The sequence below is a fragment of the Nicotiana tabacum genome, chromosome 23, assembly GCF_000715075.1.
Source record: "Nicotiana tabacum cultivar K326 chromosome 23, ASM71507v2, whole genome shotgun sequence".
Lineage (NCBI taxonomy): Eukaryota > Viridiplantae > Streptophyta > Magnoliopsida > Solanales > Solanaceae > Nicotiana > Nicotiana tabacum.
In genome coordinates this window covers 9048685-9074585 of record NC_134102.1, presented here as the reverse complement: position 1 = coordinate 9074585, position 25901 = coordinate 9048685, and the positions used below count along the sequence as shown (strand labels likewise).

The 25901-nt window shown below is 34.9% G+C and overlaps 1 protein-coding gene and 3 pseudogenes across 1 annotated transcript; 3 read left to right on the top strand and 1 right to left on the bottom strand.

Annotated features, from left to right (window-relative positions):
• Window positions 1-2635: 2635 nt before the first annotated feature.
• Window positions 2636-4443, top strand: LOC107796369 (RING-H2 finger protein ATL52-like). The gene has a single exon (XM_016619123.2). It carries the CDS (start codon window positions 2949-2951, stop codon window positions 4146-4148), a length of 1200 nt encoding a protein of 399 aa, XP_016474609.1. The 5' UTR covers window positions 2636-2948; the 3' UTR covers window positions 4149-4443.
• Window positions 4444-14531: 10088 nt separating this feature from the next.
• LOC107769607 (sucrose synthase-like) lies at window positions 14532-17181 on the top strand (annotated as a pseudogene).
• A 44-nt stretch (window positions 17182-17225) lies between these two features.
• Window positions 17226-18443, top strand: LOC142161796 (sucrose synthase-like; annotated as a pseudogene).
• Window positions 18444-18830: 387 nt separating this feature from the next.
• On the bottom strand, window positions 18831-25608 carry LOC107769606 (uncharacterized; annotated as a pseudogene).
• Between the last annotated feature and the right edge of the window lie 293 nt (window positions 25609-25901).

The following is a 25901-nucleotide window of genomic DNA, read 5'->3' as shown; positions in this document are numbered from 1 at the left end:
CTGTACTGTGATCACCCATTTAATGAATTAAGGGCCAAAATATTAAAAGAAAAATCTACTTAGAATATATGCTTCTAACAATTGTGGAAGAATGTATTTTGCAGAAGCCCATTTCACCACTTAAACACTAGTTCTTCACTTAGTTGACCTACCTTTTGGTATTCGTTATGGACCAAAAGCCAAGTGTAGACATAGGGAAATATCAATGTGAAGAGGCATTTTTAAGTTTGGATAAAACAAATAAAAAAATTGAATAATATTGTAGCCAATGATTGTGCTTATGAAATTCTAGTAATTTTTATTTTTATTATATGTAATATTGGTTGTAAGAAGAACATAAACGAAAAAAATATGATCAGAGATAATTAGTATAGTTGATCGTAGAAATGATACCAGATAGCCACTTTAAATGGTTGCTATTTAGGAATTAGTCGGTGCATTCTGAATTTCAGTTTTTCAGTTTAATTTTTGAGGACAAAAATGTCCTGAATTATTCTGAAATTAAGATTTTTAGTTTAAAATTTTAGGACAAAATAAGTAATGGATAATCTCAAAATAGCATTCTTAAAAATAACTAATTATGCACTTAGATTCTTCTACTTTTTTCGAGAGTTCATAATTCCTCTGATGGTTCCGTTAAGTAAGCCACTGCCTAGAAGTCGTCGGTTCATTCTTTAACAAGCACGCTTTGACTTTGATGAAAAAAATCATAGTTATTTATGGAAAAGACAGAGATTTAACTTATGGCCCTATCACTGCACAGTCCCCACCGTATACTGCCACCCTTCCAATAAGGCCAAATAACTAAAAGAAAAAGTCTACTAAAATAGTCATAGCTCTATATACTTTATTTATCAATTATCAATTGTTGGAAGATGTGGTTTGCAGAAGATAATTTAAAGACTAGCTTCTACACTTAGTTGACCTACCCTTTTGCTATTTGTGATGGACCAAAAGCCAAGTGTAGACATAGGAAAACACACCAAATGTGAATGGCATATTTTCAAGTTTTAGAAGAAAAACACTTAGAGCAGAAAATCTATCGTAAATAACTTTTCTATATGCATGACGTAAGAGTAAAGTTTATGTATATGTTATCCAGCTCAGACCCCACACTAATAAGAATACATTGGATATATTGTTGCTATCGGAGAAAACAAACACTGATTGAATGGTCATGTTGGCAATGCTTGTAGTTATGTTCTAATCTATTCATTTTCACTTTATTTGACTCAAATTTACAACTCAAGTATGTTTTAATTTATGTGACAGAGTTTAAATTGGGATTAAGTTCAAAAGGAAAACTTGACAGAGTTTAAATTGGGATTAAGTTCAAAAGGAAAACTTTTAAGGGTGTGCTTGGTATGAAGGCGGAAAATATTTTTTAATTTTTTCGTGTTTGGTATGAAGGCGGAAAGTGTTTGGTTGACTTAAATATTTTGAAAAATATTTTCCTTATGAATTCATTTTTCTCCAATTGGAGAAAAATATTTTCCTTATCAAGAGAAGCGAAAACATTTTCCAAAACTCCTTCTCAACCTTCCCCACCCTCACCCACCCACCCCACACCCTCACACCACCACTTAACCCCACCCCCTCTCTCTCCAAAAAGGCTTTTTCTTTTTTCAAATTTTAGTTTTTTTTTTCTGTCACCACCCACCCTACACCTCCCCCCCAAAAAAACTTTTTTACTTTTTTTTTGTAATTTTAAATTTTTGTTTTTTCGTTTTTCTGCACCATCCACCCCGCACAAAATTTTTTTTTTTATTTTTTTTTTGTAATTTTTAAATTTCTAATTTTTTTCTGCACCACCCACCCCACTGCCCCCCCTCCCGCACATTTTTTTTTTTTTTGCAATTTCAAATTTCTATTTTTTCGTTTTTCTGCCCCCCTCTCCTCCCCCCCCCCACCCCAATTTTTTTTTTTAAAAAAAATATTTTCAGTTTTAGTTTTTAATCTATGGTTTGCAAGTTTATAAAATTTGTAGGTTCGAAAGGTTATTGGTTCGAAAGTTTATGATTTCATGTTTATTGTATCTAAATTATTTATGAATACTCTTGAGAAGTTATTTTTCTTAATTTGCGTACCAAACACCGCAAAATGAATAAGATTACTACTTGTTTTCCAAGAAAACATTTTCCACGGAAAATATTTTCCGTTATACCAAACACACCTTAAGACTTGTAGTTTTAAACTTGTTATGATATTTGATGATTATAAAAGTATATTATTAAAGGTAAAATAAAATTTTAAAGTTAAATATTTTCAAATATAATGAGGCGTAAGTTGTTATTTCTTATGTACAAGAACAAACCAAAATAGCGACTTATGAATCAGTAGGATTACCTCAATCAACTAAACCAAACAAAATACAAAATAAAATGAAAAAGGAAACCACCATTTAATCCCCACTAATACATAAGATTTCACTGATTAATTCTACTAACTAACGTGCCTAACGGGTTACGATACCTTATGAATATTACTTAATTCATTCATTCTCTGAACTGTTTTAACTCTTACTTTAACTAAACAGATATAAACAAAAAAGCCTAATCAGTTTTTTTGTAGTTTTATTCATTATTAGTCCCCTCCACTTTTTTACGTGATTTAAGCCTCCACGACATCATTTTTTAACGCGTATAGTACGAGAAAACATCTCTTGACTTTCACAAATCTACCCAAAAATAACGAATCGAAAAACTCTTACAAAATTCTTCTCCTCATCCCCACCAAAAAACAAGTGAAAAAAAACCCTAAGCAAATTCAGACCAAAAATCCTCATACTTTTAGCTGCTTAGATGTAGCTTAATGAAACAAATTCCAAAAAGGGGTTACAATTTTCTTGGTTTCTTGAAAAAAATTTCATTTTCTTGAAAATTTTAAGGTACCAGTTTCACTCTATTTTTTTCATCTTCTTCAGTTGTTCTTTGTTTTTTTCTTTTTTAATGGCTTTGTATAGTAGGAAGATACTAGTTATAGCTAAAGATAAAATGGCTATTTGTTTAAATTGTTCACCAGAAAGATGTCCTACTGAATGTGGGGTTGGTCCATTTTTGCCCCCCCCTTCTAATCCTGTTACAAGTGAAAGTCATCATATGCCATTTTATTTTATAATTATGCTTTGTGTACTTGGGGCAATTTTTGTGTTTATTTGTTATATGATTACTCTTAAAAAGTTCAAAATGAATACAAGAAGAAGTTCTCAAGATTTGAGTGGAAATAGTGAAGATTTTATTGATGAAAATCAAGGACCAATTTTGGATCATCCAATTTGGTATATACATACAATTGGCCTACCACAATCGATAATTGAGTCTATACCTGTGTTTAGGTATACTAAGAAAGAAGACTTGATTGAAGGTACTGATTGTTCTGTTTGCTTAACTGAATTTGAAGAAGATGAAAGTCTTAGGTTGTTGCCTAAATGTAGTCATGCTTTTCATGTTCCTTGTATTGATACTTGGTTGGTTTTACACACGAATTGCCCCGTGTGTCGTGCTCCTATTGTTTCTGATTTAAATGCTGCATTACAAATGAACAATGTGGAAATTTCCTCTACTGGTGTAAATGATTCTAGAGCAAGTGATGTTAATCCAGTGGAGAATAGAAATAGTGGCTATGATTTGGATAATCAAGACTTGGTGGAAGAGGAAAGTCGCGAAATGAGGCTAGGAGGTGAAAATCTTGATGTATTGCCTAATGAAGAAGGGAAAGTTATTGGAATTTTGGAGAAAATACATGGTGTTTTAGATGAAAGGGGAAAAGGGTTGCGAGTATTTAGCGATTTAGCTGAGCGTTGTGTGAAAGTAAACGACGAATTGCAGCCAACACGGAGGTCTGTTTCAATGGATCCATCAGCTGTTTCATTAGTACATTTTGCTATGAATGAAACGAACTTGGAAAATGGCGAAGGGTGTTCAAATTTAGATGATCAATTGGTTGAAAAGACGGAAAATTCTGATATAAGTTCAAAGAAAGGAAGTAGAAATTCGAGCTTATATGAAGTGATGAAGAGTTCTTCCTTCGGTCGTTCACTGCAGAAAGTGCCAATTTGTATGATCAAAAGGTCCTTTTCTACTAATGGAAAGTGTTCAGTATCCACAAGTGAAAAAGAGGTCAAGAATCAAGAAAATCAATGTAAGTGAAATTCAAAGACTTTGGTTCTTGAATTTCAGAAGGGGTTCAAGTTTTTGCATTTGGAACCCTGTCAAAAAACATATTGGAAAATAATGTCCACTTAATAAGAACTTAGGAACAGCTCAATTGAGCTGATTCAGAATCTTCAAAGGAAAGTTCTTTGAAAGATGCATGGTATTGGCCATGTTTAGAACCCCCCCCCCCCCCCCAAACCACCCCAACAAGAAAGAGAATTGTATAAGTTTATATTGTCTATGTTGTGATGCACTTCACAAACAAGGTAATATGAATTTGATTCTCGCATTACCATTTTTTGTTGATGAAGGCAGAAAGTTTTTAGGTTTTTATAATTCTGAATGATATCTACAATTTAAAATTCATAAATTTTAAATTTGGATTCAAATTCAAATTCTGGCAATGAAGGGAATGCTTGAATTTATCAAGAAAAAGCTAGACGAAATGAATGGAGAGATGCGGGATCCCATGGTCATCCTTGCTTCATGTAGTTTTGTGAGGGATCTTACTGAGTTTCAACATTGATTCGTGCATAACTTACGTGGATAACAAAAATGGCAATCAAACAGTGTAGTGTAATGTCAAATTTTACGCAAGTATAAAAAGAGTGTTTCGTTAAAACGGCCCGAAGATGTTCTTAATACGGTATGATATTATTCGTTTCGAGCCAAACGCGCATGATTTTTACCAAAATGTTGCACTCCATTAATAGATCCCTACGTCTTATATGTAGTCTCCTAATCTTTTTAGCTACCAATGTGCTTCACTGAGTACCACCCACATTGAGAAAGTATTTATGGCAACCGAAGCCTGCTACTATTTTCTTCTTGCCTGTGTATCATCACACTGTCATCGTTTTGCTCGTTGCATCAAACTTGAGCTCTAAAACCCATTGTTGGGCTAAAATAGCTTAAAGATATCTTAACACGGTATATGACAGAGTTTACTATTAGCTTCTTCTTGTATATGTATCATCACTCTATTATCGTCTTACTCGTTCCAATGGACCTCAGCTCTAATACCATTTTGGGCTAAAATGGCCAAAGATACTCTTAACACGGTATATGTCAGAGTATTTATGACAACCGAAGCCTGTTAGCTTCTTCTTGTCTGTGTGTCATCACTTTGTTATCGTCTTACTTGTTCCGTCGAATTTGGGCTGTATTACCCATTGCTGGGCTAACATGGCCCAAAGATACTCTTAACACGATATATGGTAGAGTATTTATGGCAATCGAAGCCTGTTACTGGCTTCTTCTTGTTTGGGTGTCATCACTTTGTCATCGTCTTACTCGTTCCATCGAACCTGAGCTCTAATACCTATTGTTGGGCTAAAATAGACTAAAGATACCCTTAAAACGGTATAATAATATCCGCATTGGGAAAAGTCCGTAAGATTTTTTCCAAAACATCATACTCCATTAAGAGATCTCTACACCTTATATGTAATTTCATAATCTTTTCAGCTATCAATGCGAGATTTTGTTCGTCGACCAAACAATCTCCCTCTAGAGCTGCCTATGTGAGATTTTGTTGGCAGATCCTACAAAAACTAATCAAACACTGCATTGCTAAAATGTAATGGAAGTACCTTATGCATGCTTTTCTTTTAGTTGATAAAAAAAATATAGAAAGAAAGACCACTAAAAGATTCTTTCCTAAAAAGAGAAACTACTATTCTATTTGCAGCGGGTCAAAACCATGATTTCCTCATATGGCCCAGAATTATTTCTACTTTGACGCCAACGATCCATTAAGTATTGTAGCCCATTAGATAAAGCAACTAGGGTCTACATATCGTAGTAAAATAGTACGATGTGTGCGGTGTGAGTAATTGGAAAAGAAAAATGGATTTTTACCTTCCTATACACTATTTGAAATCTTATTACTCTTTACTCAAGTTTTAATTTAATTACATAGGCATATACAATTTACCAATTATATACATTTTAGGAATTAAATGAGTATCCATTTATATTAGGAATTGAATAAAGAATCAATTATTTCCCATCCTTATTCTCTCTCTCTCTCTCTCTCTCTCTCTCTCTCTCTACGCTCTCTCTCTACATCTCCATCTATCTTTCAATCCTCCATTCCAGTAATGTAGAGCAAAGGAAAAGAGAGCAGCAATTCCACGCTTATTATTGAAATTCCAGTAATGTAGAGCTGAAGGTGTTGCACTATTGGTGTTCAAATTCTAGTAATGTTGCACAATTGGTGTTCAAATTGAAATTGTCAATCAATAAATTTTGAAGGTGTTTGACTCTCCACCATTGACATCTATTAAAAAACTTTGAATTCAAATTTGGGTTTTTAAAAACCATTATTTATTTGTATCGGGTATTATTGCAAACAATTGAGAATATTGTTTGGAGTTTATATCTCAATTTTGAGGGTGTTTGGTGAAGATTAGACTTGATTTTGGCTGAATTTCAGATTGAAACTCGAAGAAGAAGAAGAAGAAGAACACATGACATACAATATACTTACGAAATTATAGTAAAGTTGTAGTATAATTGTATATAAATTGTATTCTGTTGTAGTTATATATATATTTTTATTTGAATGTTGTATGAAAGTTAAAAAATAATTGTATAATGTATGAATCATTGTATAAAATTTGTATTCAAGTTATCAATATTATCTTTTTACATAATGTTATTGATATGTATCAAAATTGTATTAAAAGAGTAAGTTTTGATTGGAATTTCAGAGAGGAAGAAGCACACACCATAGACAAAATATATACAAATCAGATACAAAATATATACAAAAGACATATTGTATAAAATTTGTATAAAAATTGTATTTAAGTTGTATGATATTGTAGTTATATTTAACTGGGTAGAAATAATGTATGAAAGTTGTAGATAAATTGTAAATAAGTGGTATAATATATAATTAGTTGTATGAAATTTATTTTTACTATGTATAAATCAGATACAAAATATACAAAAGACATATTTATATGAAAATTATATTTAAGTTGTATGATGTTGTAGTTGTATTTAACTGGGTATAAGTAATATATGAAAGTTATAGATAAGTTATATAATGTATAATTAGTTGTATGAAATTTATTTTTACTATGTATGTTGTTGTAGATATTCAAATTTGCATTAAATTTGTACGAAATTTATTTTTAATTTGTATGTTGATGTACCATACATTGTTCTTTTTCTCGATTGATTTATTAAGGAAAGAAAAGTAGAGAATGATGAAAAGAAATATGCATTTTAACATGTTAATCAAAGTTTATTTAATCAAATATTTTGGACCTATTAATCCAAGTGAAGCCATTACCTTCCTTTTTATAAATCAGTAATACCCTTAATAGCCAATACACAATAGTTCATATATTTTCAACTTCAGAACAGCAATATAAATAATAAAATAGCTGACCTTGTAATCAGTATCCCTAATTTGTTCTTCTATCAACTATTAATCAAATCAGACCCAGCTCAACTGCAAATTAGTTTTGTTCGACTACAACAATCCTCTTATTCATCCCACATTATTCAGGTTACTTAGCATATAGTATTCAGAGGATTCATATTAAATTCTATTATTTCAATAACGGTGGTGCTGGTGCCAAATTGAGTACACCTTGACTAATTTCCCTAATAACTGCTACTTACAGCTAGTACAAATACTGAGCAACTCCGTTACCAACTCTAAGACCTGTGGGAAGAAATTACCTAATGATTTTTTTAAAGTGGAGATATATACAAAGAGACTATATAGAAAATTTGAAATTCTTAAACATATGAATTTTTAACAGCTTTTAGCGAATAAACAATTTGCTCAATCCTAAAGAGCTATGATCACATAAAGCATAGAATTATCTTTCCAGTAATGTAGAGCAAAGAAAAAGAGAGCATCAATTCCACGCTTATTGAAATTCCAAAAGATGAAGCTACGTGGCGGCGACGGCACCGAAACAGAAGATGATAACCATGGAGTATTTATATTGGTATTGATAATGGTGGTTGAGGAAACAAAAAGACCAACATGCGTTAGCCGATGAATATTCTAGAGAGAAGAGGGGAAAGAGAGGAAAAAAGGAAAAAGGGTGTAACTAAATCCCTTGATTGAAGGCACTAATAATGGATTGAGAGCCTTTTAAGGTGGAATGTATATATTTTGTAGATAAAACTTGTTTATGTATATAATTTGTAAGTAATCCTTATTTAAGGCGGGTAATATACAAAATTAGAATAATTTTGGTAAATATGTTTCAAATATTGTATAGGAACGAAAAAATTACTTGCTCAACCTTGCCCAAAGTTTATACGGGCTAAGTTGGGTTGGGTCGAGATGAGCTAAATAATAGATGATAACCCAACCCGTCCAATTTGACCCAACTTTTGTTCTTTTGTACATACATTCTGTATGTTATATACAAAAAATATACAAGTTTTATACATTTGTTTCGACTACCAGATGTAAATAGTTTCTGGCGCGGGCTAAAAGTTGATAATACCCAATTCTTTTATGTTTGATTAATTTTTCGGTGACGTTCAACAAATTATTATTTGAAATTGTAATTTCAATTTCACAAAATTTGAAACAAAATTTTCAAATACTAGCACAAACTATTTTCAATCACCAATTTAAGCGGCTAACACCATATCAAGAAAACTTTGTCTTCTTCAACACTTTCTAATGATCAACAATGGAGGTTTAAGATTTTTAAAAGCAAATCACTAAACTAGTATTTGAACTACAAATTTAAGCACAAATCATCAAGATTCAAACGATTTTAACAATAATCAACTATTAACTTCCTGCTTTCACCCTCAAACAAGAATCTCAACCTTTCAATATTAAGGAGCTAAGAAATTACATTGTTGGTGAAAACAAAAGCCTATTTTTGCAACAAAACGTGGATAATATTTGAAGATCAGTCCCTTAAGGGGACAACTAGTGCAATTTTTTTGGTTTTTAAGTTATATATATTAGCCGTGTAAAGTTTTAATGATGTCAGTGTAGTTAACATGCCAATTGTAGTACTTTTACTAGGTGGCCAACTTATTGAAATTTACTTGTAATTACCCTATAATAACCTAATTCTGTATATCTCCAACAGAAAAGCAAGGAAAATTGGATACTGAATATCAACAACAGGAGAGAGAGGCATATATGAAGTTTAGGGAGTCTTCTTACTTGGCAGAGTTATATCTCAAAGAGAAAAGCAAGGCAAATTGGATACGATTAGGAGATGACAACACAAAGTATTTTCATTCAGTAATCAAGCACAAAAGGTTGAAGCAGGCAACAACTCAACTAAAAAATGAACATGGAGAGTGACAAAGTGATCCAGATGTAATTGCAAGCATTATTATGGACTACTATGAAGAACTAATGAAGCAAAATACTCCAATTAGAGATGGGACCAGTGCTTACCATAGAGAACCAGGTAGACTTTCTAAGACCATATAATGCTAAGGAAGTCAAGAAAGGAATATTTTAGATTGACAGCAGTAAAAGCCCAGGCCAGATGGTTTTGAAAGTGATTTTTTCAAGGCAGCATGGAGTATAGTAGGAGAGGATATCACTGCAGCAATACTGGAATTCTTCCATAATGGGAAGTTATTGAAGCAAATGAATGCAACAAACATAGCATTGATACCAAAGGTGGAGGTCCCAGAATATGCCTGTCAATACAAGCCCATATCTTGTTACAATGTAGTGTATAAAGGCATATCAAAGATGTTATGTAGCAGACTTAAACATGCAGTTAGCCAGTTAGTAGCAGACAATCAGGCTGCATTTATTCCAGGCAGATCCATGATGCACAATGTTCTTATATGCCATGACCTATTGAGATACTATAGTAGAAAAACTTCTGCCAGATGTTTAATGAAGATAGATTTGAGAAAAGCCTATGATATGGTGGATTGGGGGTTCTTGGAAGAAGTACTGAGAGGATTTGGATTCCCTGAGAGGTTCCTACAACTGATCATGACTTGTGTGATATCAACAAAGTTCTCTTTCAAGATTAACGGAGAAGGTCATGGATACTTTGAAGGCAGAAGGGGGCTTAGGCAAGGAGATCTGTTGTCTCCTCTACTGTTTGTTTTAGTGATGCAATATTTATCTAGAACATTGAAGTTCATGAGTGGTTTACCTGACTTCCAGTTTCATCGTATGTGTAAACATATTCAACTAACTCATTTGATCTTCGCAGATGATCTTATGATCTTCTGCAAAGGTTACATTGCCTCAGTAACAAGAGTCATGGAAGCACTATCACACACCAGCAAAGCATATGGCTTGATTGCAAACCTAGAGAAGTCAAGAATTTCTATAGCAGGGGTTGATGAGGTTACTAAGGAGTAGTTGCTAACTAGGACAGGATTCATACAAGGTACATTTCCTATAAGATATCTTGGGATGCCTTTGTCATCCAAGAAATGGAGCAAATTGGAGTGCCATCAATTGGTGAATAAAATAACATGTAGGATTAAACTACATATGCCAAGCAATTGTCCTATGCAATAAGACTTCAAATAATCAACTCAGTGTTGTTCTCTATTTATAATTTCTGGGGGACAATTTTCATTCTACCTCAGAGTGTGGTTAAGGAAGTTGACAAAATTTGCAGAGATTATCTATGGGGGAGTTCATAAGAAAAGAAAAAGGTTTCCCTTGTGTCTTGAAAAAGATATGCTTCCCCAAGAAATATGGAGGGTTGAATGTGAAAGGAAGTAGACTTTTGGAATGTAGCATATGTTGGAAAATTGTTATGACAGTTGATTGATAAGCAAGACTCCTTGTGGGTGAAGTGGGTGCATTAAATCTATATGAAGACTACCAATAACATTTGGAACCACAAGCCACCTTTGGATAGTAGCTCGTACTGGAGGAAACTCAACTCCTTAAAAGATGATATGCAAGCGTGGTATGAGCGAGATCACTATTCTCTAACTTCTGGAGGAGAGTACTCAATAACTAGAAGTTATACAGCTCTACTGGGAGATATGCACAAATTGAACATATCAGACTTAATATGGAGTGCCATTGCACAACCAAAACACAGGTTTTTATGTGGTTAGGAGCACAAGGCAGACTATTAACAAAGGATAGGCTTCGAAAACTGCATATCCAAGTTGAAGATGGAAGTTGCTGTTTATGTGATGCAGGAACAGAAGAAGACACCACTCACCTTTTTGTAGCATGTAGCTGGATCACAGCACTCAGAGGAGCAATTACAGCTTGGACTGGTATTCAAATACAGGATGGAGACATTAGGAAGACCTTGGAGAGTATAAAGAGGAAGATCCGGAAGCAGACCAAGAAAGAAATAGTAGCAGCAATATTTGGATCATTGTTCTACCATACATGGAGGGCTAAAAACTGGAGAATGTTTAAAGGTGTCAATGTAAATATAGAGGATGTAGTAAGACAGTTAAAACATGATATTATAGAAAGAATAGATACAACAGGTAGATCAAGAAAGGCTCATACATGTAGAGAGTTTCTGCAAAAGATCACTACATAATTGTAAGTAGTATTTGTCTAGAGGCTTAGTTTCCACATCACCCTTCCTAGAAGGTGGTTGTGGTATTAAGTGCTCTTTAGGTGTAAAGATTTTGTTATAAATGGTAATATTTACAGTTGTTACCAAAAAAACCTAATTATGTATCTTTCGGACTGTCAGTGTATATTTTTTCCAATATTGGTGGAAATAAAAAAACTTGACTCTAATAATCAATACTACGAGGAGGCAAAAACAAAAAAGGAATATTAGAATTCAGTATTACTTAGTTGATGGCACACACTTGTTACTATTAACTAGGAGTAAATTGCTTCCATGCATTCCTAAAAGTACGTTCTCTTGTTTTTGGACATACATTGTTCTTTTAAATTTTTCCTTATTATTCTCTTCTTCTTTTTCCCCTTCAACTTTCCACCTTCCCATTGGCTATATATATATGGTTAGTAGTATAGCTCCTGAAGTGTGTGCAATTGCAGTAGTAGATAGAAGAAGCTAATGAAGTATCAAACGAAGTTACTACTATTATTAGGAGAAATAGATAATAAATTTTACTCTCTCTTTTCCAATTTATGTGACACGTTTTGCTTTTTAGTATGACAAAGAAAGAATGTCACCTTTTTATATTTAGAAATAATTTAATTTTAAAATTTTTAAGTTTATCTTTAATGAAATGATTTATAATTACACAAATATCTAAAACTTTATTTAAATCATAAATTTTAAAAGTCAACCTTATTTCTTAAATTACACGCACCGTTAAATAGTACCACGTAAATTGGGACCTAAGAGTAAAGGTAACATTGAAAGTGATTTTAGGTCAAAGTGACTTGAGAGCACTATCTAGGTACTTCCACCACTATATAGAAGTGGAAGTGGTGAAGTAGAAGAAGAAATTGGAACTTTTGCAAGGTGTTCAATTCTTTTTTTGGTTCTTTTTTTAAAAAAAATATGAAACTGGTTGTTGCATATGAATGTGTCTTACTACGTGTCGTGACATTAGTATATGCATCGAGAATATATCCTTTTTTTGAACATTTTGCTGAATTAATCATTTTTCATCTTTTGCTGCCTCATTATCCGTTGCAATAGCTTATATGAGTTGTTGCAATAGGTTTTATAAACTGCGACAATAGCCTCAAAATACCCTTCCAATAGCGTCAACAACAGTTGCAATAAAAGAATGTCCAGGAAACTGTTGTGATAGTCTGAATAACCGTTGCAATAGTAGGCTATTGCGACGGTTAATGCACCCTTGCAAGAAACCATCGCAATAAGATGTGAGAAACTTTAAACCGTTGCGACAGACCTATTCCGACGGTTTCCATACAACGAATTTGCAATCATTGCCATAGACTTATTTTCTACTAGTGTTAATATCTTGGTGGATAAGAATTACTAGTTCATATGGAAAATTATGTCTGGAAAAGGAAAGGGGATAATTCCTTTTAGGATAATTTTTTAATAATTTATCAATAACAACAACAAACCCATTATATATATATTCCCCGGGCAGAACTAACGTCCTCTTCAACAATTTAAAGCAATATGTCTTTTTTTCTCTCCACTTTTTTTTTTCCTTCATTGTTTGATATTATTTTTTTTTGGTTTTTACAGAGCGGTGGTTAGACCGATCATGTTGTATGGAGCAGGATGTTGGCCAGTCAAGATTTTTCATATCTAAAAGATGAAAGTAGCAGAAATGAGGACGTTGAGATGGGTGTGCGGGCACGCAAGGTTGGATAAGATTAGGAATGAAGATATTCGGACAAGTGTGGGCGTGGCTCCCATGGAAGACAAAATGCGGGAAGCGAGGCTTAGATGGTTCTAGCACGTGCAGAGGAGAAGCCTAGATGCCCTGGTTAGGAGGTGCGAACGGTTGGCTTTGACGGGTATGAGATGAGGTAGAGGACGACCTAAGAAATATTGGGGAGACGTGATCAGGCAGGACATGGCGTGAGCACGACTCCAGCTCATCGAGAATATGGCCCGTGATAGGAAGGTATGGAGGGCGAGCATTAGGGTTGAAGGTTAGTAGGTAGTTGAGAATTTTTCGACTCCATTCTGTGTGTAAGTCTAGTCGGTCAGTGTCGTGTTGCGATAACTAATTATTAACTACTTATACCATGTGACTTTTTTCTAGGCTTTCCACTTTGGCTCAAAGAGAGGGATATTTCCTCACTTTTTAATAATATATATTGGGCGTTTGGACATAAGAATTGTAAAATTCTAAAAAATAAGTAAAAATATTTTTCAAGTGAAAATGATATTTGAAAATTAGAGTTGCGTTTGGACATGAATATAATTTTGGGTTGTTTTTGAAGTTTTGTGAGTGATCTGAGTGAAAATTTTGAAAAACAGTTTTTTGGAGTTTTTCAAATTTTCCAAAAATTTTAAAATGCATCTTCAAGTGAAAATTGAAAAATTTATGACCAAACGCTGATTTCGAAAAAGTGAAAAATTTCTTATGTCCGAACGGGCTCATAGATTTCCCATATTTGTGGGATAATGATCAAATTTCACCATCTTTACCACCTTTTAATTCATGCAACTTATTAGTAGTTTACATTAAGGTTAAAAAGATTTTCTCTGCTTTTCTCTTTTCTATTTTCTGTATGTAGTAATAATGTGTAATGTCATCATTAATCTTACATCTTTTTTGATGTTCCACTAATCAATAAGAATAACTCACTAGCTTATAAATATGCAAGTTGAGATCTCATCATTGAAATATCTCCCTTTCTCTTTTTCCTTTGGCCCATCTGTGGCTAAGATATTAGTATCAATTTGGCCTGATCATTTTGGTTTTCCTCATCAAACGTTTAATCCATTTCTTTTTTAGTCAAATAGAATCAAAGTTCAGTTTCAGAGGAAAAAAATGGCAGCCAATAGTCTCAGCATTAAGGATCATTTGGAGGAAGCCATTTTAGCCCATCCGGATGAAATTTTGGCACTCAAGTCCAGGTACATTGCTACATATAATGATATTAATAACTGGAGGCGGATACAAGATTTAAATTTGACATGTTCAATTTTTAGGTTCTTACTTAAGGGCTGTTTGGTGCGCTAAGCTCTTACTATGCGCGAGGTCCCCGGAAGGGCAGGACCACAAGGGTTTATTGTACGCAGTCTTACCCTGCATTTCTGCAAGAGGTTGTTTCCATGGCTTACCCGTGACCTCCAGATCACATGCCAGCAACTTTACCAGTTACGCCAAAGCTCCCCTTCAACTTTACCACCGAAAACGTTACACTTTCGAAATTATGAGTGTGATCTTTAACATATATATATTTATGCTCCGTATTGAAAATACTAGGTTCAATTGAACACATACTGATTTGAAATGTTTCCATTTGGCACAGGATTGAAACTGAAGGGAAAGGGATCATGAAACCACTTGATCTCTTGAACCATTTGATTTTTATAAATACTAAGAAAAATGGAGTAAATGTTGCTAGTAGTGCACTTGTGGAAGTTCTCAGTTTTAGCCAAGAAGCTGTGATTGTACCACCACAACTTGCACTAGCTGTATGTCCGAGGCCCGGTGTATGGGAGTACTTGTCATTGAATCTTGAGTCACAGAAAGTGACTGAATTGAGCATCTCTGAATACCTTCAGTTGAAAGAGAACATTGTTTCTTCAAGGCAAATATTCATGAATTTGAAACTACTAGTACTCTACAATTTTGCTTTGTGAATTGAGCTTCTTTTTTTGTTTGATTGTTAATGTTTGTGTATCAATTATGTTACCAGTGGAAACATCTTGGAGTTGGATTTTGAGCCATTTACAACTGTTACAACACCAAAAACACTTTCTGACTCTATTGGCAATGGTTTGGAGTTTCTTAATTGCCACATTGCTTCGAAAATGTTTCTTGATAAGGAGATTGCCAAGTGCCTCCTTGATTTTGTCCGATATCATAACTACAAAGGGAAGGTAGTAAAAGTAACTGATGAGCAATTTAGGCTAAAAAAAGTTTTTTTTTTGAGTCAAGTTGTATGATTATATCCATTTTTCTAACGTCAAACGTGTCAATTTGAACAGTCATTGATGGTGAAAGAAAGCATTCAAAGCCTGGAAAATTTCCAACTTGTTCTGAAAAAAGCAGAAGAGTATCTGCACACACTGAATCCAGATACTCCATATTCCAAGTTTGAGTCCAAGTTTGAAGAGATTGGCTTGGAAAGAGGGTGGGGTAACACGTCTGAACGCGTGCAAGAAACCATCGGTCATCTGTAACACCTTCTTGAGTCTCCTGATGCATCTTCTTTGGAGAATTTTCTTGTCAGAATCCCATTGGTTTTCAACATTGTCATTCTCTCGCCACATGGTTACTTCGCTCAAGAAAACGTTCTTGGTTATCCTGACACTGGTGGCCAGGTTTGTGTCCAAGGAATATCTACCTTTTCAGTCTTTGATACTGCAAAATCGAGAAATTTCAATTCTTGATCAAGTTCTTTATACCATCTGAACCAACATTCTCTTTTGGTTGTGAAATATTGAATAGGTTGTTTACATTCTTGATCAAGTTCCAGCGATGGAGCGTGAGATGCTTCGTCGTATGAAGCTTCAAGGACTTGAAGATATCGTCCCTCGCATCCTTGTTGTAAGTTCTACTGACATTGTTTTTTTGGCTTCTTTACTTTCTTGGATTGACTTTTTTTGTTATTTTATATCAGGTAACTAGGCTGATTCCTGATGCAGTAGGAACCACTTGTGGCGAGCGCATGGAGAAAGTACATGGGGCAGAGCATTCTCATATAATTCGTGTTCCATTTAGAACTGAGAAGGGAATTTTGCGCAAATGGATCTCACGATTTGAAGTCTGGCCATACATCGAAACTTTCACTGAGGTTGAACCTAAAACAAAATAAGAGTTTTGCATTTGAAAATGTCTTCTGACTAAGATACATTCTTATATAAATCATCAGGATGTCGCGGAAGAACTTGTCAAAGAATTGCAGGGTAAACCAGACTTGATAATTGGCAATTATAGTGAGGGAAACCTTGCTGCCTCCTTGCTTGCTAAGAAATTTGGGGCTACTCAGTGTACTATTGCTCATGCCATGGAAAAAACCAAGTATATAAACTCGGACCTTCACTGGAAGATGTGCGATGACAAGTATCATTTCTCAAGTCAGTTCACTGCTGATCTTTTTGCCATGATTCACACTGATTTCATTATCACCAGCACTTTCCAAGAAATTGCTGGATATATATACCATTATGTTATTTCATTTTTTTTCCCCCTAGTCCCGTGTTACTATGAAGGGGAGCCTTGGCGTAACTGGTAAAGTTGCTGCTATGTGACCAGGAGGTCACGGGTTCAAGTCGTGGAAACAGCCTCTTGCGGAAATGCAGGGTAAGGCTGCGTACAATAAGCCCTTGTGGTCCGGCCCTTCCCCGAACCTCGCGCATAGTGGGAGCTTAGTGCACCGAGCTGCCCTTTTAGGCCCGTGTCATTATAGTATTTCCATTGATATTCAAACATTGTGAATTTGCAGCAAGACTACTGTAGGACAGTATGAGAGTCATACTACTTTTACGATGCCTGGATTGTATCGAGTAGTCCATGGAATCGATTCATTCGATCCAAAGTTCAACATTGTCTCCCCTGGAGCTGATACGTCGATCTACTTTTCTCACCGAGAAGGAGAAAAGCCTAACCAAGTTCCATCCGGAAATTGAAGAACTTCTTTACAGTCCTGTTGAGAATAAGGAGCACTTGTTAGTCTCCTTATTTTTTGCTTTTTTGTCATTCCATTTCTCTACTTCTTTTCCAACAAGATTAATGATCATTTGTTATCGACATAAACAGATGTGTGTTGAAGGACAGTAATAAGCCAATTCTCTTCACAATGGAAAGGCTAGATCGCATAAAGAATCTAACTGGACTCGTGGAATGGTATGCTAAGAATGCGAGACTGAGGGAGCTTGTTAACCTTGTAGTTGTTGGTGGAGACAGAAGGAAAGAATCCAAGGATTTAGAATAGCAAGCAGAGATGAAAAAGATGTACAACCTTATTAAACCTACAACTTGAATGGCCAATTCAGGTGGATTTCTTCCCAGATGAATCGTGTGAGAAACGGAGAACTTTATCGATACATTGCAGACACGAGGGGTGCTTTCGTTCAACCAGTCTTCTACGAGCCTTTTGGTTTGACAGTTGTTGAGTCCATGACTTGTGGCTTGCCTACTTTTGCTACTTGCAATGGTGGACCATTTGAGATTATAGTGCATGGAAAATCTGGCTTCCACATTGACCCTAATCAAGGTAACAAAGCTGCTGATTTGCTGGTCAGTTTCTTTGAAAAATCTAAAGAAGATCCAGGTTATTGGGATACCATTTCAAAGGGAGGCCTGTAACGTATCCTTGAGAAGTAAACTTTAATTTGCATTTAGCACTGTTGAAGTATGTGACCATATCATCTAAAAGCTTAAGTTGTTAGACAACACACACTTCTTAATTACTTAATTATATCTTCAACACGACCCTCCACGTGAGGGCTTGATTCTTATTAGTGAGCCAAATACATGAAAATTCTTTTTTATAACAAGTGGTAGTGAGACTCGAACTCAGGATCTCTGCAGCTTGCTCTGATACTGTGATTTAACTTTTGAACAAACTAAAGCTGAACCTTTTTTTTTTTTTTTTTTGGCCAATTTATTCAAAGAAAGTGATGACACTATCTGGTGTTTATGGATTCTGGAAGTATGCAACCAAAAATGATAAAGTTGCTAATGCAAAGAAGCGCTATCTTGAAATGTTTTATGAACTTGGGTTTAAGAAATCCGTAAGTATATATAACCTTTATATTTTAATTGATTTTGTTCACAAAGTTTTGCACTTTGCTGCTAATTTGTATTTTTGTTGATTGTGTTTTTCAGGCGGAGAAAGTTCCATTGGCTGTTGATGAATAGATGAAGAGGCAGAACCATTGGCAGATGGAAAATACAATGAAGGAGACTGTTTTTTTTTTTTTTTTTTTTTTTTTTTGTGTAAAAAAAGTTTCTTTCTGTGTGCAATTCCTTGTCCTAATGCCCTTTGAATTGATTTTATCTTTCAATATTCTGTTTGAATTTTTGAGAAAGGAACAAGTCAACTGTATTTTGATATTTTGCTGATTTGTAACTGATATGCAGAAAATAAAGATTCTGTAACAAAAACTATATAGCTGTACTCTTACAAAAACTTTAATTCATTTATGAGGGAGAAAAAATTACATGAATTTTTTTCAGTTGTGTTACTTCTATACTTCTTGACACCTAAAGCCATGTCTTGAACACCAAAATGTAGCCTTTCTTGATAATTTGTCCAAGTGAAAAATAACCTAAGAAAAGGACAACCAAAAAACCAAAGTATGATAATGGTAAGGCTGTCAACCCAAGAACACTTCCAATTGTTGTGTATGGAATTACAATGCCAATTGTTGATATAACAACAGTAGAACAAACAACAGGCAATGATGCAACTTCCTGAATAAACGGGATTTTCTCAGTTCGGATCAGGTGTATGATTAGTGTTTGCATCAGAAGTCCTTCGACGAACCAAGCAGAACGAAAAAACTTAAAATCAAATCTTGAAACCTTGTAATATAGCAAAAGGAATAGGAGTGTTGCTATATCCGATGCAGAACAAAGAGGTCCATTCCATAGTGTAAACATTGCTAAGCCTTTCAGTGACCATCTCTGTGGAGTTTGAACATAACCGTCCTCCATTTTGTCCCAAGGTATTGCAATTTGGCCAAGATTATACAAGATGTTCTGTGTAAGAAGCTGCATTGGCGTCAAGGGCTCGAAACCAAATATCAACGTTGCAATCAGCAGTGAAATTATGCTTCCTAGATTGGCGATCACTGACATCTTGATATACTTCATCGTGTTTCCAAATGTGAGCCGACCTTGCTCAACTCCAGCTACAAGAACATTAAGGTCTTTTTCGAGTAAGATAATGTTAGCAAAGTCTTTGGCCATTGAGGCACCAGAGTCGACTGAGATGCCCACATTTGCTGCATCTAATGCAAGTGAATCGTTTACTCCATCTCCTAAGAAACCAACAACATGATCGCCCCTTGTTTGTAAAGATTGCACTACCCTTAGTTTCTGAGAAGGTGTGAGTCGGGCGAAAACTGTTGATCTCTTCACTGTCTCATGGAAAGAATCTGTGTCTAGTGACTCAAGGTCAGGTCCAGTGATGACGTGAGTTGTTTTTATACCGACCTCTTTGCATATTCTTATCGCAAGAGATAGAGTATCACCTGTCAATACCTTAGCTTTTACTCCCTTTTCTGCTAGGCGCCATAGCGCTTCTTTTGCAGAATCTTTTGGTGGATCAAAGAAGGATATAAGCCCAACAAACACCATACTGGATTCAGTGTCCTCATCGCAGATCATGCTTCTAACTCCAACTTGCTGCAACAAAGCAATAATAATTATGAATCAACCGATAATGTGCGATTATATTTTTGCATAAAGAACATTGGCATGCCTCAAGGTCTAATACTTGTACTTGTGGTACTGATCGTTGTCCTTCCTTAGGTCTCCATGCGACCTATAGGTCACAAGTTCGAGCAGTGGAAACAGCCACTAATGCTTGCACTAGGGTAGGCTGTCTACATCACACCCCATGTGTGCGGCCCTTCCGCGGGCTCTGCGTGAGCACGGGATGCCTTATGCACCGCGCTGCCCTTTGTTTAGTGTAAAAAACAAAGAAAATGAAAGCAGAAAGTGGCACTCGGAGTGCAAAAGGGGATAAAATTATCATTTATTTCTTTGGTGTAAACTTGTTCAAAGGGAGGTACCAACTTGCAAATAACCAATATGAAAATTGTGATTAGGAATTCAAACATACCGGTAGGAGTTGTTTCATTGCTAACCCAAGAACCCGATATCCTTCATTACTTAATTTTTCTGACAGGTCAGTAATTCTTCTGTAATCTTCTTTGGTGAAAGTGAAAATCCTCCCCTCATCAACATGCTCAATGAAAGAACATATGCTCAAAATATCTTCTAGTGCTCCTTTTGTTATCAACACTCTGTTACCAATACTCAATTGCTCGTCTTTGGCGCTCATTTTGGTTTCCAATATAACAGATGCTCTTCTTCTTGTAAAATCAAAAGGAATCTCATCTATCTTATTCCACTTGGAAGGCTGAAACTTGTATCCATTTGCATATGCATATGCCATAATCGCGTCATCCAGAGGATACTTATTTTGGTTTTGGAAATAAGCATTCAAGAAAGCAAAGTGTAGGACTGTTTCATTTGGTGACCCCCAACTATTAAAGTAATTAACCATGGTCGAAAAATTCACCGTGAGTGTACCAGTCTTATCTATGCATATAATATCCCTGAAAATAAAAGAAAGAAAATGAGATATCTGTGTCTAGTCTATAGAAGCATTTGAGAGTGAAGACTACAACTTACATGGATCCCATGTCTCGTATAGCAGTTAAGCTCTTAACTATACATCTATCTTTGGCCATCGCAAGAGCTCCTTTTGCAAGACCAGTATTCACAATAAGGGGAAGCATCTGAGGGGTGAGTGCACTTGCAACTGAGATTCCAAATAGTATACTCTTACTCAGATCATGTGATGTAAAGTAAACGGATAGGACGATAACTGTAACCACAATGAGCATGACACTGATAAGCACATATGATATGTGGCGGATGCCTTTCTCGAAATCATCTTGTGGCCTTTTCTTCCCTATTTTTGAAAAGATTGTGCTGAGGTACGTCTTTAATCCGGTAGAGATAACCAGACCGGTTCCGCTACCAGACACCACACTTGTTCCCTAAAATGAAGCACAATACTCTCAATGAAATACAAAAAGTAGAACTTAAAGGCAAAAACTGATCACCAAATTTTTCTGCAATAAGAAATGATGCTTGCAAATCGTAATTATTATTGTTACGTTAGCAAGGATTACTAAAACTCAAAGTACTTGCTCAACCAATCTGTTAATTACACATACATTTATTTAGTTTACTAATTTACTAGAAAATTTTACCCTTTTTCAGTCACTTAGATTGGTAAGACTGACTCAGAACAAGAAATAGAACAGCCCTTTAAATGCCTGGACTTACCATAAAGCATATGTTCTTCAGATCAAGCAATGGTGTGCTGTTATCTTCTCTCACGTAAGCTGTTTTCTCGGTCGTTGTAGATTCGCCTGTTAGTGAAGACTGACTGTTCAAGAATATGCGAGAACTCATTTAACAATTCACAACGAGAACAAATCATAGTACATAATTGCTGCATGTTTTACCTGACAACTAGGTGCTTTGATTCAAGAAGCCTCACATCTCCTGGGAAAAGATCCCCTGGTTCAACGATTACGATATCACCTGGAACAACTTCTTTTTGATCAACTTTAACCTGTACTTCAGTCTGAACAATTCTACCTGCACATCGTTGAACCTTTATCGGACACCTAACAAACTCTGCAAGCTTCATTGCTGCTTTTGAGCTGCTGTATTCCTAAGAGAAAAACAACTCAAGATTAGATCTTACTCGAGGTGTATTCGTGCTCGTGTACTGAAACGTACGAACTGAACGAAACCTGGTAAAAGCGGAGAGAGACACTTATAAAGACTAATATAAGCATGATACAGCCATTTGGACTGTCACTTGTAATATAAGATATTACTGATAGGAAAAGAAGGATGATGTTAAATGGATGGAATGAAGCACTCCACAGAAGATTCCACCACTTTGGGAAAGTATTCTCAAGAGGAATATTTGGGCCAGATTCTTTAAGTCTTCTGTCAGCTTCAGCAAAGCTCAATCCTGCACAAGAACAACCTCATGAATAAGAATTTATTTTTCCTTATATAGGCAGCATATACATCCATTGAGACAACCTCATGAGCCGAGGGTCTATCCCAAACAGCCTCTCTACCTTCACAAGGTAGGGATAAAGTCTGCATACACATTACCCTTTCCAGACCCTATTTTGGGATTATGCTGAGTTTGTTGTTGTTGTATACATCCATTAAGACATGTAATTTTCCTTCTATAGGCAGTTCTATGCACTGACGGTTTAAAAGTATTTATTTAATCAGGTCACTTATTAGGTAATTATAGGTAAATCTTTTCATAAACATTACTTGATAATATGATAGAAATGATAGCTAACCTGCTATCACAGGTTAAAATTTAATAAAGACTTTACTACTAGTAAAGAACTATATATTATTTCACGGGCTCGAGCCATGGAATCAGAAACTGATGCTTGTATTAGGGTAGACTGCTTACATCACATCCTCTTGGGGTGCGGCCCTTCTCCGAACGCTGCATGAACGCGAGATGCTTCGTGCACCGGGCTTTTTTTTTTTTTTTTTTAATAGTAAAGACTTTACAAGAATGCAAAAGACAGTAGATTTCTTTTATGAAGAATAGATTGGATACATTTTATGAATATCCCTGTAAGTAAATACTAGTGCAATATAGCTATTTCTAATGTAAATAACTTCTCCAACAGTTCCCCTACTTAACAGAAGTGCTTATAGTATTATTCAGGAATGAGCATTTAATACAGTAGTTAACTTAGAAATCTCAGATATAAATTACACATTGGAGCATTAGAACATCAAATTGAAAATAATTAAACTTAGCCAAGAAATAAAGAGAAGGGGAGCCTTGGAGCAAGGATTGTTTCCGAGGTCACACGTTCGAGCCATGAAAGCAACCACTAATGTATGACGTTCGAGCCATGAAAGTAACCACTAATGCATGCATTAGGGTAGGTTGTCTATATCACACTCTTTGGGTACGACCCTTCCCTGAATCTTGTGGACATAATACTTTATGCACCGGGCTGCCCTTATTTTTAGCCAAGAAATAAAGAAAACTTCCATGATTTTCGTAAATAGAAAATCAGAAAAATGGAAATGTTTTTCAAGAGAAAATTACCTCTTTCAGTGGATCGAACGTACTCATACACCAAGTCTTTTTCAGATTGAGCCAAAGCATATAGCCAAGAATACAACTTCTCTTCTTCTTCAGTTCTTGACCCTCCATCAATTTTCTCTTTATATGGAAATTAATAAAGAACAAAATAAAAGAATAATGACCCTATATTAGTTTCGTTTATAATACTTAAACACAAGTGAACCACATATTGTTCCCAATTATAACCTTAAATCAGGGCTTTATCAACATGATTGGGGCCTAAAGCCAAATTTCAGAGAGGCCCTATATAATAATATCAACAACAAATTTGCAATGAAAAAGTATAAAATAAAGGTAGAATAATAAAACTGGCTCAAGAATTTGATTAGTTGGTATACAACAACATTCCCGGTGAAAGCCCATAAAGTGGGATCTGGGGTAGAGTGTACGCAAAAAGGACATATAAGTTCAATCAATTTAGTGCAGTGTGAAAATAAAAGTAACGAAGGCGAATAAGTCATGATAAAGCAGTTTAAAAAGCATTAGTAGTTATCACAGATAAATAAAATAATCGAAGTACAAGAAATAATAGATAGTAGCAGAAATTAAAGGGTAAGAAATTATAGAGCAAGATAATTAAGTTGATATAATGATATGAAAAGTATTGCATTGCTTCAATATAATGACTGCTTGTTGTAATGCTTTGAAGAAGACAACTTGTAAGTAAGTTGCCTATTGAGAGACTTTTCAATATTGAAAATAAATAGTAAAAGAGAGAATGAAAAAGGTAAATATATAAATAATAATGTGGGCCCGTATTAGTTGTTAGGATATAAATGAGACAAAAAATAACTAACCAACCCATGTAAGGAAACAATTCATTAAGAATTAATCCATCCTCTAATAATTATAACGATTCTCATATTAAAATTATCGTACTTTCGCTCCAAAAATTCTTTTAAATTTAAATATACACATATTTTTTTAATAATATATATACAATACAATTAAGGTAAAAGTGGACTCCCCAAAAAGTTGGGCTCCAAGCGATTTCTTTACTAGCCTTATAGTCGAGCCACCATGCCTTAAATACATATACATATTATTCCTCTTTAAGCTCAAATTTTTAGATGAGTTATTCATACACTTTAACATTAAGGGCTGTTTGGCCAGAAAAAATTCACTTTTTTCAGTAAATTCTCTTTTTCCGGAATTAGTGTTTGGCCATGAGAATTTTAAATTTCACTTGAAGAAATTTTAAAAACTCCAAAAAGCTATTTCTCAAAATGTTTTCTTCAAATCACTCACAAAAATTCAAAAACAACTCCAAATTATATTCATATCCAAACACAACTCTAATTTTTAAAAATTATTTTTTTCTGAAATTTTACCTTTATTATGTCCAAACGCCCACTAAGTACCCAAATATAGAAAAAGGAGCCAAAAATCATAAATAGCGCTGATGGGATGAATGTGACTTAATCATAGGTTTCAGGTTCAAGCTCTGACAAGTTGGTGTCGGCGGTATGACTTCTCAATGATCATGTTTTCCATTTGAATTCATCCCAAATCAACATTTAAAAAAAAAGTACTAAATTTCTATACCTTTTTAAATTTTTACTAGAAAGCATACAACCTAAAGTATTATCATGACTAAAATAAATTCAAAAAACGAGTCAAATCAAAGGAGGAGGATAACAAATACTGAAAGAGAACTTCACAACCATACAAAAAGCTCAAAAATAGAAGATAAGAAAGTAACGAAAGCCTACTTCCAGAAGTGAGTCTTCGCAAGAAACGAAACACAACATTAATTTTGGGTTTGTCCATTGAGTTTATGAACAAGATTTTGGCGAATGAAAGGAGAATTATAATAAGGTATTTTAGGATGATTTAGAGAGAAAATATTGGGTAACCACATTGAAACAGAGGTTTCATTTGCAGTTAAGGAAAGATTGATGAACTTTAATTGACATACAAAAGAAAAATGAGACAATAGTACGTAATGTTAGTGATGAAAAAGAGATAAAAGACGTTGAGCTGGTAGTTTGGCTTTGAATAGAAGGTGTGGACTGGTAGAAATTATAAGGCTATTGAGAGGTGGAACATGAGATATTATTTAAGAAACTTAGTTGATCAGGGGACTACAAATTACTACGTTCAGGAATCATGATACTGCCCGTTTTTTTTTAAGGATTGCTCGATGCAAGGAGTATTCCGCGGTTTATGCCAGGTACCACATCCGTCACCCGGCACCTCAAAGGGGCGCAAGCATTAAAGACTGATTGCATGGTTCAAACCCGTAATCTGTAGGTCACATGAAGGCAACTTTAAAGATTACCGATAGTTAC